We start from the raw sequence: 15,991 nt of genomic DNA on the forward strand, positions 1-15,991 counted from the left end.
TGGTATAGATTACAATTAACCATGTGCCATCATAGTGCGGTAACAATTCATTTCAATAAACTATGTGTGTACATTAAGCTTGTCTGTTGGGAGCATATTAGGCGGATTGAATTTAACATGTGCATTTGTAGGTTACAATTAACAATTTCTAGTTTGGTGTGACCTAATCAATCAATAAGCACGTGTGAAAAAGTAGGTTTTTAGCATTTTTTAAAAATTCTTTACGATTTGCCGTGAAACGGATATATTCTGGAAGATAGTTCCATAAAGTCGAACCTGCAACTGAGAGAGCTCGTTTTCGGGTTAATGCTAAGCTGACCGTTTTTACTGAGGGAATTTCCAGTATGCATTTATCTAAGGAGCGGAGTTATCTGGTGGGTCTGTATATTCTCGGTAATGAGCACAGCCAGATTGTGTTGGAGTTATATAGTAAGTTGTGAATAATAGACAGAATTTTATATGTAGTGCGGTATTGGAAGCCAATGTAACTGCTGTAATGTATGTGTAATGTGTTCTTTGCGTGACACATTAAGTAACATTCTTGCTGTGGCATTCTGAACGCGTTGTAATGGTTGTATTGTAGATAGGGGTAATCCAAGATATAAGGAATTGCAGTAATCTAGGGTTGTGAGAATCAGAGCTTGTGTAACTAAACGAAAGTCAGATAGTAGTAGTAACAGTTTGAGGTTTTTTAACATATGTATTTTGAAGAAGAATTTTTTTTACTATTCCTGATATATTGTCAGTCATTGATAGTCTAGAATCAATGATCATTCCTAAATTCTTTGCATAGAATTTTATAGGTATGCGTTGGTTCTCAAATATCAAGGTTTGAGGCGGCTGATGGTTTGAGTCCAGTACCGTTGATAGATATATTAACTCTGTTTTGGTGGTGTTTAATTTTAGCCTGTTATGAGAAAAATAATAAAGAAAAAGTTTTGGACCAGGATTCAGCGAAAGGAATGGTAAACTCTATGTCGTTGGCATAGATTTTAAAGTTTCTAAGCTTAGTCCAGCTAGGAGACGGCATAGGGGTAAAAGATATATGTTAAACAACAGGGCTGAAAGTGCCGAGCCTTGCGGTACGCCTGTTTTTTGTAGTGTACCAATCAGATTTTAGATTTACCCATTGTAATTCTTTGTGGGCGCTTTGCGATGAAGGACGAGAACCATTGTAGTACTGTACCATTAATGCCAATCTGAGATAAGTTGGAGAGTAAAATATTATGATTTAATGTGTCAAATGCTGCAGATATATCAATTAGCACTAGGATGTAATTTGTATTGGAGTCAAATTTTCTGATGATAGTGTCAAATGATGAGTTGAGTAGAGATTCTGTACTATGTCCTTTTCTAAAACCATGCTGATTGTTGTGTAGAATGTTGTTGTCTATATATTCAGAAACTTGGTGCAATACGACTGATTCTATGATTTTTAGCTATAGAAAGTAGCGTAGCAATTGGCCGGAAATTGGCTAGGTCTGAGGAGTCATGGTTTTTCTTCTTGGGAATGGGTAGAACTGATGTCTTTTTTTGAGAGTCTGGGGACAGGCCTTGAGATAAGGATGCATTTACTATGTTAGAAATGGATGAAGCAATATAATCTGGTCTCCAGTGTCAACATTATCTATTTTCTTAGCGTCAAGACAGGTGAATTCAGAACCAGTGCGTTATGCATATCTACCAGCAGATGGAGACTGAGCAAAGCTGACATCACAGTAGATATATATATATATATATATATATATATATATATATATATATATATATATAAACATATATAAACCACTCTCTTGTGGTGTTACCTTTAAGGTCCCTCCCTCAGTTAAGAATTCCTGAGGTGATTTCTATGGTCCCTCTGAATGCTTTGGTCTGATAGCTGACTTTTGAGCTGGGTGGTCTTAACTGTAAAAAAAAAAAAAAAGCTGATGACTGATCCAGACATCATTACTGCTACAGTCTGACAGTCACAAAAGTAGAAATGTAATTTTGCCAAAAAGATTGGTCATTGTGGTGAATTCCTTCAATTGCGGGCTGGTGTATACCATTCACAGTCTAGGATCTTTGTCCCAAGCCTTTACAACCCACCTTGGTCAGTCTAACAATTCCTAATACTTGGTTTAAGTTGCAGAGGCTGATCTGTAAGTGAAATGAATAGTAATGGCAGGATTTTTTTTTCTCTTGTGAACTGCTTTCCTGGACTGTTATAGGCTCGTATTTTCAACGAGACTCCCATTAATCCCAGGAGATGTCTGCATATTCTGACCAAGATTCTTTATTTGCTCAATCAGGTAAGAAGACACACGTTTTAAGCTTTTAAAAGGTTTTGCTTCCCGTTCCATGCACGTGCCCAGATCAGTCCAGACTCCTGGGTTTTGTCTCCCCTCCAGCAGATGGAGACAGAGAAAGTTTTACCGACACTGCTGCATAACATGAGGTACCACCTGCAGTCCCTCAGTATTTCTCTGTCTCCAGCAGATGATGGAGATGCAAAGCCTTCAGTCTGAGACCAAGAAAAATAAAAAATATAAGATTCTTGGACATTGCCTCCCAGGGGGTTGCTAGGGTCCTGGTGGGGACCATCTCTGGTTTTGAGGCAGGCGAGCAGAGGGTTGGGACCTTTTTTTTTTTTTTTTTTTTTTGCTCAGTCATTCTTTGCCAGTGAGGGCAGACAGCTGGTGGTCCAGTTCCCTAGCCCTGGAGGATGGACGGAGCCTGAGGCCATTCTTCTGCCAAGGGAAATGGTCATTTTTTCTTAATTTTTTGTGCTGCTGAGCCTGATTTAAAAAAGCAAAACAAAACAGTTGTTTAAGTTGGTCAGGCAGTGAGCTGCTGTAGTCGGTGCATTGTTGTACTGGCTCCTCGTTATCGCGGTCTTTTCTCTCTGCAGAGTAGTCGGCTGCTTCTTCTCCCGTTCCGCCAATGGCAATCATTGCGCCCGGTGCTGCGATGCCGCACGCGTTGACTTGCTCTGACTGTGGAGATGCGCACATATGTCTTTCCTGGAACGGTAAACGTTCGAAGTGCCTCTCCGGGGAGGAGGGCATTTCGCTAGCAGTATCAACTTTGTTGGGTGGCTGCTGCGAACCTGGAAGGCGCTCTTGTGCACGGCAACCGGTGGCCGACCCATTCTCGCTAAGTGCGGGAAAGGCCATTTTGACCTCCTTTGCGGCTGCTTCGCAGGCCTCGGAGGGAGAGGGGGATTTTCCTTCTCCTTTGTCCCTGGTGCTAGGGGCATCCGGTGGAGGTCATAATGCTGAGGAACTTCATTCAGACACTGAGGAAGACAGGCTGGGGGAGTTGGATGGTTCCTCTGATTTTTCTGCGGACTTTGTTTTCCTCTTACATAGGGCTTATTCAGTGGGGTGGTATAGGGCTGCGCGGGCTGCCCCGGACCTTCAGAAAGGGGTAGGTCGGCTTGGGCGATGGCAGCCATGAGAGTTCAGTGGGTTCCAGGGGTCCCGGTATCGCTGGTCATTGTGGATAGCTCCTCTGAGGTTTCCGAGAGTGACAATCTGCCAGCGCAGAATCCAAAAAACGGAGCACGATCCGGATATCAACCGTGGCAAAGCCCCGGCCATGGAACGGGATCGTCCTAAAGTGGTATGGCTTTTCCAAAGGGAGAAGTTGAGCCCCTTGATACCCTATGTTGTGGAGGAATTGGGTATAAAAATTCTGCAGGTTGAATCAGATCAGGAGATGGTGAATCTGGTGATGGACTGCCTCCGAGGTCCGGCAAAGTCCTTCCATAAATCGGTCAAAAAGTTAGTATTTAGGGAGTGGGATACTCCTCAGACCAGGTTGAAGGTTAGCAGAGCCATGGACAAATGATATCCTTTGCCTGAATTCCTGAGGGTTCCAAAAGTGTATCCCACAGTTTCAGCTATTACTAAGAAGACGACCATTCCGGTGGCTGGGTCTGCAGCGCTGAAAAACCTTCAAGATAGAAAATTTGGAGGTTTACCTCAAGAAGATATTTGAGGTTTCGGCTCTCAGCATACGAGCTGCAGTGTGCAGCAGTTTTATGCTAAGAGAGGGTCTGCGCTGGGTAGAACCGTTGCAAGTGGACAAATTCTTGTCGGACTCTGAGGCGGAGCGGCTGGAGGCCATGGTGGCCTATGGAGCTGATGTGTTATATGACCTCCTTAGGACTTAATCCAGGACCATGATGTCTGTGGTATCAGTCCATAGACTCCTCTGGTTGAGGAATTGTTCAGTGGATATTTCATCCAAGTCACAATTGGGAGCATTGCCCTTCAAAGGGAAGTTGCTCTTTGGTGAGGACTTGGAGGAGATGATTAAACTTCTCGGAGAGAATAAGAGTCAAAAAGTGTCTGAAGATAAGCTGAAAGGAAAGGGATCTTTTCCTCCATGCTCTCGCTTTAGAGGGAATAGGTGGTTTCGGCCTCTGAGCTTCAGATGGTGTCCAAAGGCAGTCTTTGGGAAGGTGACCATCCTGGAATCAGTCCTTCCGCAGGCGAAAGCTGGGTAGAGATGGCTCCTCCCAGGGTGCTGCTGGAGTCAAATTCACTCAATGAGGCAAGGCCGGTCAACTCCACGGTTCCTGTGATGGGGGGTTGGTTAGCTCTTTTCTACAAGGCGTGGGCCAAGATCACATCAGACCAGTGGGTCTTAAGCATGATAGAACAAGGTTATGCTTTAGAATTTGCTCACCCACTCAGGGACTTGTTCATGGTCTCCCTGCGTACTTAGGAGGAAAAGAAGTTAGCAATACAGGAAACCGTCTGTCATCTTTGCAAGCTGGGAGCCATTGTTCCAGTGCCCCTGCAGGAGCAGAGGACAGGCCACTATTCAATTTATTTCATACTCCACAAGAAAGAGGGCCCAATTCTAGATTTAAAAAGGGTGAATGTAGGGGGGGGGGGGAAGTGACATCACTAGCTCGGATGGTCGTGTGAAGCCCGAACTCCGTGCCTGATGCATAACCCTCTTAAAATAAGATAATCCTTCCCCGAATCGCGACTATTTTGCAGCGAAGCACTTCTCAGGACCTGAGAATGTCCCTACGAAAAAAATAGCGAAGTTGAGGCAATTTTCGCTCGAGAACGTGGCAGATACGCTGCCGGAGGGCCTTCTCGAGGAGGAGGTAGGGGCCGCACAGACACTGCACGAGTCTGCTCTGCAAAATACAGCCGCAGTTACAAAACCAGTCGACCCCCGCTATCACGCGGGAGGAATTCCAAACCTGGTTTCGGGAGATTCGTGATGGTATGGGGTCCCTGCGAGACGAGCTATGCTTGATCGCCAGTGAAATGTGCTGCGAGTGTGCTGAACTTGGTGACCATGTGGATAGCCTAGAAATGCAGGTCAGAGAGCAGGGGACAAATCTAACTGTGGCACAGCAAGATATTAATAGCCTGAAAAAGGAGGTGGAAGACCAGCAAACCTGGCTAGAGGATCTAGAACAAAATCGGCCCTAACACACTGTACTCCAGAAACCTTAAGTACAAGTACAAAATATTAAACAACTGGTTTCCTGGTCAATCTTATTATCATTACAATGCCCCACATAAACACAATTCAATGCAAAGAATATGATAGTTTTGTAGGACCAATACGCAACGAGTCTGTATATCAATCAGACCCACCATGGAAAGGTCACATTACTTTATTATATCTTTCAACTATTTTTTGGATTTTATAATTGACTAAAATAAGTCCATATTGCCACAGGAACTCCAAATATCGCAATTGAAAATTCACTTCAAGTATAACTTCATAGAAATCAGCAAAAATGCAATATTAGCTCATAGTAAAGTCCCACAATATTCCCTTAGTGGCGTCTATGGTCCTTCTTCAGCGGTCTGATTTCAGGTGGACGGTAGTATACTCTTGTCTCTAACTGTTCCCCAATACACAAGGGATTTCTACCCATAAAGATTTGATTGTGCATTTAATCTCTTGCGGGATCTTTATCCTGTTGGACTCCGTGCCATTCCGGACATAAAATGCCCCCCCCCCCCCCCCCGACACACACACTTTGAAGGCTGAGGGTTAACTCTTTTGGACACTTTTTGAGGACAGTTTGCTGGCCTGCCCACTTAAGAGCTCTAGCATGTATCCAAGAAAGCACCTTAAGACTGTTTTGAATTACTGCCAGTAAATATAGCAGAGATTCTATATTAATATAGAAATACATTTCCCCATAGATTTCCATTGGTTTCTATTAAGTCGCAAATGCTGTACAAAGTATTAATGAGATTTATATGGTCCACAACTAGAGAAGTAGTTTTACAGTAGCCCTAGCCATTGATTCAGCTAAATGGCTAACAAATATTCTCGGTGTGTAGAAAACAAGATATTTCTTAAATACATGTGCTTATCCGATTTATTTGCTCTCAACTAATTGTGTTGAAATCCAAACATTCTCTGGAACTGTGAAGCTCTTCTAAGTGTTTTTACTATTATTTATTATAATGTTGGGTACACTACAAAGTGAGGGGAGCGTGGATTATGTTCTGATTACTTATGGAACTGCTGTGTGCTTTACCCTTAGGGTGAACATTTTGGGACCACTGAAGCCACAGAAGCTTTCTTTGCGATGACCCGCTTATTCCAGTCCAATGACGTAAGCTTTCCATTGTAGCAGAAATCCTGGTGCGGTACATAGTAGGGAGCTGACTCGGGCGCATGCTGTGCTTTACAGGACCAGCGGCTCGGAGCAGCATAAAAGAACAGTCTGTAGGATAATAGATCACCTTTAACTCTTGCCAGCGTTCTGCCTTTTACATGAAATAATTTTCAAGGATCTGTAAAATTACTATTGCATAGTAACTTGCTACACAAAAGAGTTTCTCCACAGGTGGGTGCCTGCTGTGAGTTTGAGAGGACATATCCTCTGGAAACTGAACGAGCAGCCTGCCACAAGTAGGATATAAAGCACCATTTGGGAGGATGAAACATTTGTGTATGGTGTCTTTGGGCTGGCCCATAAGTTTAATGACTGGACAGCCACTGGAATGAAAGAGATTGCCCTGTGGCAGTAGATGTTTGTTTTGCACAGATCTTATATGGTTGAATAGTGATGGCATTGGTCATGTAATGGGAATTTGGTGGGGTAGAAATTTTGAAATAAAAATGTCAGCTATGATGGAATGAAGTGTGTCAGAAAGATGCAGAGAACAAATTACAGATGCTTTCCTCTGAGAGACCCTGCTATATACAGAGCATGTCTTAAGATGGGACTAGGTGAAGTTACTTAGGATTTTCTGTTTTCCATAGGCTTTTAATGTTGCCTTCTGTCCATTTCCACAGCAAACCCTAAGAAGAATGTGCTACCTGACCATCAAGGAAATGGCCAACATCTCTGAGGATGTCATTATTGTCACCAGCAGGTACTGCAGTTGTCGCAGGGCTACTCCATTGTTTGTCTAGATGTGCAACATCATGGTGGTATCATGATTCTGATTGCTGTTGGGGGAGGGGCAGCATGGGGTCTTCTTACCCATTTGTGATTTAGACTGGGTGCTTGATTAGATGAGCAGAACAAAAAAGGGGTCCTTTGGAGTGATTTAAACAAAGCAGTTGCTGGGCACCTTGCCCAGTCAAGAAGAGGGTACAGTGGAAAATAATCTTTCCTAGCGTGTAGCCAGATGGACTCAGGACCAATGGGTATTGTGCTCTCCTGATAGCAGATGGGAGACGAAGTCAGATTTCAAAGCTGACGTCAGCCTACATATACCCGTGCAGCATGCTTAGCTCTTCAGTATTTCTCCATCTCCATAGCAGATGCAGACAAATCTTGGGGTAGGTGCTCTCTGTCACAGATTGCTTTCTCAGGCACACACTTCTGAAGAACTGCTGGAAAATTCTTTTTCTATTTGTGACATGTTCCTTCCTGTACATACCCCAGATCAGTCCAGACAAGTGGGTTTTGCATCCCTTCCAGCAGATGGAGGCAGAGAAAAACTTTTCAGACACTGCTTCATAACTGAGAATGCTACCTGCAGTCCTTCAGTATTTGTCTCCAGCAGCTGGTAGAGGTGCAAACCTGCAATCTGGACTTAAAAAAAATAAATAAAAAAGAATTAGGAGGAAGATCATGTTCTGTAAGGTGCTAGATTCCTTCATGGGCCATCCCTTATGGATAGAGCCGGGCGAGCAAAGGTTGGGATATCCCTGTCTTTCTTGGCTCGCAGTTCCCAGAGGACTAAATGCTAGGGGTCCTGGTTTCCTCGGCTGCTCTGAAGCCCACTCATCTGGTCCTGATCACGGGTTATAGGGAAATACCCCCTCTTTCTGCCTTTTATTTTTTTGTCTCTTCTTTTTTTTTAAAAAAAACAATTTGGAAACTTGCTTTAAGGGCTGAGAGGAGAAGTGAGCGTATTGGCGCTTTGGTCTTAGCGGCTCTGCCGGGATGTCAGGGAGACCGCATTTGAGTACCTGGAGTTCGAGAGGGCTCAGCAAGGCGGCATGCTTAATTTGCAGGTGCGTGCATGTGCAGGAGCATGGTGCCGGTCACTGATCACGGCTAATCCTGCGGGGTAAGAAGTTGGCATCTTAATTCTGCTGTGTTCTGTCCCAGCAGAATCTGCTATGCGATCTTCTGGTGCTGGCGAGGAGGCTTTCCAGGGTGTGGAACTGGCAGCGGCCGTTTTGTCACCTCATGCTGCAAGATGGCTTGATACTGAGAAGTTGAAATTAACCAAAGTAGGGATATAGAATTTTGTTCCAAACTGTATCGGAGATCAAATACAACACTAAATGCCATTCCCTGTACGTACCAGGATCAGTCCAGGTCACCTGGGTTGTGACTCCGCACCAGTAGATGGAGACAGAGCAGTATACCATTAAAAATACGATTCTTCTAGTTGCTCCCAAATCCAACACCACCACATTCACCTTCATTTCTACCGCAAACGGTTCCGCCAAACATTTTCATTCGCCTGTCTTCATTTCTTCAAAAAGCCACCTTACTATTCTGAGAGAGTTTTTAATCATATATTTTACCACTAGGGCACAGGCGATCTCGTGGGTGGAGTGTCATCTGCTTTCTCAACAGGAGATTTGTCATACAGTGATGTGGTCTTCTCTTCACACTTTTTTTTTAAAATATTTATTTATTGCATTTTTCAAATAATATACAGAACATAAGTTCAAGATTAGACATCATATATCAGGATAAACAATAAAATAAAAAATACTATTTTTTCCCATTTGTCATTATTTATAGGAAATTGAGAGATCCAAAATGTAATTAGAGCAGATATAATAGGAAAATACAATCCATTTTAAATTACATAATGCTTCTAAATTAACCAGTGCCTTTACTTTTATGCCATCCTTCTCCCTTGGAAATTAATTAGAGTGGGAGTCGAGGTACACTCGCAATTGTTCTGGTTCTCTAAATATATATCGTGAATTCTGATAGGTAATCAAACAATAGCATGGGTATCTAAGCATATACTTAGCCCCTCTCGCCAGAACTTCTTCCCTCATGGCTATAAATCTTTTCCTTTTAATCTGAGTGTTCTTAGTTATATCCGAAAACATTTTTAATGGATGTCCATAAAATTTAAGATGTTGATTACGAAAGAAAGTTCTCAGGATTAAATCTCTATCTGACGAAGTAGCAAACTGGACAAAAAGAGTAGCTCTTTCTTCCACAATTAACTCATGGGACTTTTCCAATATAGATGTCAGGTCAAACGAAAGATTTTCCTTCTCATCTTGTTCTTGATTTTTTTCCCTTGTCAGCTTGAGGCAAATAATATATTCTAACAATCGTTGGCATTGCCTCTTCAGGATTTTAAGCAAATTCTGTAAATAACTCTTAAGTAATTCCTGATGAGAAAGTAACCTAAGCTTAGGGAAATTGAGTACTCTTAGATTATTTCTTCTTAGGTAATTTTCAAGATTTTCTATTTTTATCAGCTGGATATTTTCAGATTTAATCAAGTTCCCTTGGATTTTTTCCAACTCTACCACCTTTTGTTCAACACCCTTGATAGAAGCTTCCATTTTTCAACTCTATTTTCTATGTTCTGATGTTTTTCAATGCTTTCTTTCACTATTAAAGTCAATGATGTAATCAACTTTTCCATCGATGATATAGCCTTCAAAATTTCTGCTAATGTTACTTTAGTAGGATTAAGTTCAGGGATTTCACACAACGCGTATTTCCCCTTCTCCCTTTCTCTTTTCCAAGGGCTCACCTCTTTCCTTGGCTCGATGTTGTGCTTCGTCTGCTCGTCCCCTGGAGCCCATAGTCTTCGGGCTCTCCGAAGGTAGTGTACATCCGTCACGTTTCTCCAGCAGAGCAGCTGAAATCAGCTCAGGCCCCAAATTCCCGAGCAGGGGATCCGGTGTAGAAGGCGCGCCTGGTCTCAGTGATGTCTCAGCGGCCAGGGGGCTCAGCGTCTGCTCTCTGCTGAAACCGCCAGCGGCCCCTCCCACAGGCAACGTCTGCACCAGTCCGGCGAAGACCTCCTCGATCCGGGGCTGCTTCATAGATGGAATCGGAGTTGACATTATTTCTCTTATTTTTGCTTTGCGCTTCGTATGTGGCATTATGCCAACAAAGCTTTCAGGAAATAAGTATATTTGAGGAATGTAAGCAAAAGTAGCAAGGTAAGCTCCGGAGCTTGGCGTCAGGCGTGCATTAGTCAGCGGCCATCTTGGATCCTCCTCTTCACACTTTTACCAAGCATTATTGCTTGGATGTTTGGGCCATAAATGTGATGTTTGGGGAGAGTGTATTGCACATGGATCTTTTGAGTTCTTGCCCAAAATAGAGAGGCTTGGGTACATCCTCCTTGTCTGGACTGATCCAGGGTATGAACAGGAAAGGAAAATTGGTTCTTACCTGCTAATTTTCATTTCTGAAGTACTACAGATCAGTCCAGAGACTTGTCCCCATATTTTCGAAAGACTTCCTCGCTTCTGGTAATGGCTGAGTTGGCATCTGATATACTCAGAGTAATGCAACGTGTACATAGTTTAGTATATGGTTTGTTAAATCAAAGGGGCCTAGTTTGCAGGGGGCTCCAACTTTAAGTCTCTGTTCGCTAAGGTTTATTGGGGTTTGTTGGGGTAGATATCTTGGCTTGGACACAGGTCAGTACTGAGGGACTGCAGGTGGCACTCTCCGAATAAGTAGCAGGTCCTCAAAGATTTGTTCTCTACCTCCATCTGCTGGTAGGGATGCATAAACCCACTCGTCTGGACTGATCCATGGTACTTCAGGAACGAAAATTATCAGGTAAGAACCAATTTTCCTTTTCACTCTCCTGCCCCTTTGTTTACAGTGTTAGAAAAATATTTTGAATAGCCAAGCAATGCAGTGTCTGCATTGCATAGCACACTGTCCATTCCCTGCCATGCAGTTCACAAGAAATCTGTTCTGATTACTGTAAACAAGGAAAAAGCTCACAGCAGCTTCAAAGACAGACATTGCCTTTCATTAAGCATTTTAAAGGCAGTAGCAGCACTGGTATCTGTTAACATAGCAAAGTAGTCACAGAGCCACTCACAGCAGGAAGATCACACTTTTCCAGAGTTTGCATTAACTCATTTTGTTCTTTGTCTGTCTGTGTCGAGCATTTTTTTAAACACAGCCCATCCCTGTATCAAGCATTAAACCTTTGCAGTATATCTGTTTTCTCTATGAATTCTGAGCACTACACATGGTCCTTGAAAGGCTTGTTGAGACAGACATCTAACAGCTGGAGCATTGATGTCAGACCTCCTGAAATCTCTGCTAATTTGATCACCATTTTCTTTGCATCATCCTTCACATCCTCTGTTATATGTGCGTGGAACATATCCCACACCAATAGTGATGGTTGTTTTCTTAGCCCCGCACCTGGTCGCCTACCCTACAAATCACACAGCCACCATTTTGTTCACTCCTCCATCCATCCAGCCTTTAGGATGAGCCCGAACAGTTACGCCTGCTGGAACTTTTAGGCTCTTCTGCATCATTTTCCTCTTGAATATTACCACCGGACGCAGTTTTGTGCCATCTGCCAGGCAAGACAGGACCACTATGAAATGGGTCTTTTCATGACCAGTTGTTTTTACAAGTATGGTCTTCTCACCAGTGCTCCAGTGTGATTGCCAGGCATATCAAACGTCATTGGCGTTTCATCCATATTACCAATGTTATTCATATCGAAATGATTCTTTATTCTCTGCTGAATAGTGAATTTGTGGAACAAACAGATCTTTTCATCACGCTCTTTAGGCAGTTTCTGTGAAATCTTTGTGTGCTGACGAAGGCACAATCCATGTCAGTTCATGAACCGCAAACACCAAGCAGCCGATGCTGTGAGTCCTTTCAGACCTTTGGTCGCTGAATATTTTTCTTCTTTTGCCATTTGAAGGGCACAAATCCTAATGCTCGAGCAAGTCAGTGTAGCCATTCTGTCTGGATTCCATTACCCAGTCATTCAAATCCTTTTCCATTCCTTCCAAAGGCGCGATTTTGAAATGTAAGGCTTTCTTTGATTTTGGCATTTCTAGCAGCTTTTCTTCATTTTCTTCTCCAATCTCTGACGTGTTTTTCACTAATGTTGAATTCTTTCGCAGCAACACAATCATTGGCCTCTTTTGCACGTTCTGTAATCTTGCATTTCAGCGATGCGGGGTAAGATGCTCTTTTTCTTCTCAGCGCTCATTTTCCTCAGGGTAAGAAGTCGTTATTCTAATGGCTGTCCCTGCTATCCGAATCCTTTCCCCCTCCCGATTCCTTAACTCACCTGCTGCTATCTGGACAATGAAGGGACTTGCATTTGCTCAGGAACGTCCCTCCTGTCTCCCAGTGTAGCTGTTGGACAGCTTCTCCTCCACAACTCCTCTGGATCCCTTAACTCGAACGCTCGCTGCCGCTATGAGGACGGCGAGGAACTTGCGGATCCTCAGGCGTGTCCGCCCTCTTCCCCCACGGGATCCCAGTGGCGCGCTTTGAACCATGGGGTTCTAAGTGCGCCAGTCAGACCCTGGCGTGGGAGGGGGTGGGCGTGCCTGCGCAACTGCGAGTGCCAACGACATCCTCATAGCAGCGGGTGAGTTAAGGGATCGGGAAGAGGAGCGTGCAAACTATTCACTTGTTATGTGGATTGACCCATGAATAAGATGACTGCGATTTTAAGGACTGGTATTGGGGGGGGGGGGGGAAGCAAAAGTTTTCGACTTATACATGAATATATATGGTAATTCAGAAAGAAGCTATTTTTGGAATCACAGCGGCCATTCTTCCGCTGGGAACTAGATGTTTGCCTTCCCTGGATCTCCATCAAAAAGCTGTCTTGAGGTAGCTGGATAAGATAGAAGACATGGGGTATTTGTCCACCCTCAGCCACTAGTGGTTGGTGCTAATGTGTATTCTACCAGTCCCTTTTAATATTATCCATTGCTGCTCTGTAAGTCTTGTAGCCTCCACAGGGTCTGACCAGAAAAGAAAGTAAACTTTGACCACCCACGCCTGGCAGCATAAATCTCTTGCAGTATCGGTTTTCCCAGAACTCATCTCAAGACATTGATATTATTAACCTTCAACTAATTGAATTGTTTTTAGCCTGACTAAAGACATGACTGGGAAGGAAGATGTTTACCGAGGTCCAGCCATTCGAGCGCTCTGCAGGATCACTGATGTAAGTCTATGGTGTCCTTTCCATCACTGCGGGAGTTAGCTTGCGAGTTAGGCTGTGAATTCTCTGTGGAGATGCTGCTCCCAGGATTTTGTTTGAAATGAGCCAGGGGTGTGAAGGTAGCATGGATGGGGAGAAGGGACAGTGCACCGGGAAGATTTAGGAAATGGAAGTTGTAAGACTTGGGGGAGGGGTTACCTTGTGGGGATGGGGGAGGGGTTATTTTTATGGAATATGTGGGATAGAAACGGAGAAAATGTCAGAGAAACTCCACTACGTCCATCCAGTCTATGCATTTGTACCAGCCTACTGTGCTGCCACGGGAGTTTGTCGACTTCAGTTTTCTCCCTCCCTTCGTGTGCATCCCATGCATGCTTGAAGCGTCACACTATTTTCATTCCTATAACCGAGGATGTAAATATTGTTTAAAAAAAAAAAGTTACATTTGAAAAATTGAAATTTTAAATGATTTACTGTTTAAGCTTCAAGCGTAAAGAGAGCTGCATAAATCCCTCCTCTCTCTCCCCCTTCCGACGTGCTGATGTGCTTGCACACATTTGTTGGCCCAGCCTGCCCCAACATGGGGGTGGGTACAGGAAGCACGCAGCTGGAAGGAAGCATCAAAGTGAGCTACAGGAGGATTCACTACTTCATCTGCAGCCCAGCTTACTCCCTCCTGTCTCAGCAGCTAATATGAAAGGGGTAAATGGATTTAACCAGTATGACTTTACTTACTGGTTAACCATTTAACCACTTGGTATTTTACATCCTACCTATAACCTCTGCTGGAAAGTCAGTTGGTTCGGAGTCTGGATATCATGGAAAAGGGCAGCAGGATGAGAGAGGATTTGTCTGTGTATGCAGGGCTTTGAGTGCAGTAAGTGATAAGAACCTTACTTAATAGCCTTTTACCGCCTTTCCTTGGGATACAGCATTTTCTGATCCCAGCCCTGCATTGATTATCTATAACTCGTATCTCTCTATAAAGCTCTGAGGGACAGAAAAGAGACTGCCCCCCTTTCATGAGTCTTTGGAGCGGTGGTTGCTGAGTGATCCCATGATGTGTACATTACTTGTTCATAAGACTGAAATTATAATAATGAGGAAAACACTGGGGAAGCCAGCAGCCCAGCCTTACTCTTTCTTCTAATCCTGCTGCCCAGCATGCAGCACCTTGTCCCCATAGCAGTGATGTCTGGTGCCAGCTGATGGAAGAGTGTGCAGTGACTGGATTTATAAAGGAAACTTTTTCTCCTCTTTGCTTCCTTAGGGGACCATGCTCCAAGCCATCGAGAGGTACATGAAACAAGCCATTGTGGATAAAGTTCCCAGTGTTTCTAGCTCTGCATTGGTGTCGTCCCTGGTAAGTGAGCATCAGGCCAGTACGTCATTTAATTCAAAGGGGGCGCATCCTCTTGTGTAAAGTCACTTTACTGTTCCACGTTCAGCGCTTCCCAAATGGAAGGTTCGGAGCTTGCAAAAAAGGGCCAGCTTGGCAGTGCTGAGCATTGCCATGTGGAGGGTCCCCGGACCAGCTCTTCCATGCCCCAGGTCGGCTGGGTGGCCCCAGAATGCTACAGGATCCCCTCCAAGATATTTGTCCCCTCTCATCAGGTTGTAAATGTAGCTGCTGGTGACATCACTTCTCTTGCTAAGATGGCTGCTCTTTGGGGCTCGAGGGACATGCAAGCAAAGTAGTTTAACAAATTGTAAAATGATCTGCTTTAATGGATGTCACGCCAAAATAGCTTTATTTTTAATGTTTATAATGAGTGTTTTCTTACTTGAAATTAAGCATTTGTGATATTGCAGGTTATAACAGCACAATGCAATTTTATGAGCTAGTCACATTGCAGAATTCACATTGTACCCTTCTAACATAGCTGGAAGAATGGGCTCATTGTTTGTTGAACTGTTTACAAGAGTTTCAGATCCATATTCAGGCACTGGCCAGCTAGGAAAGTTAGCCAGGTGCCCTGTACGTACCTGGATCAGTCCAGACTGCTGGGTTTTGCCTCCCTTCCAGCAGATGGAGACAGAGAAAAACTTGTAGGGCACCCCCTATTGGACCGGTTTGCCACCTGCATCTCCTCAGTATTTCTCTGTCTCCAGCAGATGGAGGTGGTGCAAAACATGCGGTCTTCACCTTGTCTTGAGGTGATGGCAAATCTATAAAAAAAAAAAAAAAGCTAAAAGAAAAGCAGACTAGCAGATCAACGGGGGTAGACAGGTCCAAGTGGGGCTATCCCTCCTGGTTGCAGGGTGTGAGGAGCTGGGGTTGGTGACGCCGCGTAGCTCCCAAAGAGTAAGACAGGTCCAAGTGGGGCTATCCCTCCTGGTTGCAGGGTGTGAGGAGCTGGGGTTGGTGACGCCGCGGAGCT

The 15,991-nt window shown here is 44.0% G+C and overlaps 1 protein-coding gene across 1 annotated transcript in view; it reads left to right on the forward strand.

Moving 5' to 3' along the window:
* COPG2 (coatomer protein complex subunit gamma 2) overlaps positions 1 to 15,991 on the forward strand; it is a 74,290-nt gene that overhangs the window by 4,611 nt on the left and 53,688 nt on the right. Inside the window, exons 3-7 of the mRNA XM_029616028.1 lie at positions 2,211 to 2,291; positions 6,518 to 6,589; positions 7,276 to 7,355; positions 13,538 to 13,613; positions 14,881 to 14,973. Of these exons, the coding sequence (XP_029471888.1) occupies positions 2,211 to 2,291; positions 6,518 to 6,589; positions 7,276 to 7,355; positions 13,538 to 13,613; positions 14,881 to 14,973 (402 nt within the window). The remainder of the gene's footprint in view (positions 1 to 2,210; positions 2,292 to 6,517; positions 6,590 to 7,275; positions 7,356 to 13,537; positions 13,614 to 14,880; positions 14,974 to 15,991) is intronic.

Source organism: Rhinatrema bivittatum, chromosome 9 (genome assembly GCF_901001135.1).
Source record: "Rhinatrema bivittatum chromosome 9, aRhiBiv1.1, whole genome shotgun sequence".
In the NCBI taxonomy this organism is placed as follows: Eukaryota; Metazoa; Chordata; class Amphibia; order Gymnophiona; family Rhinatrematidae; genus Rhinatrema; species Rhinatrema bivittatum.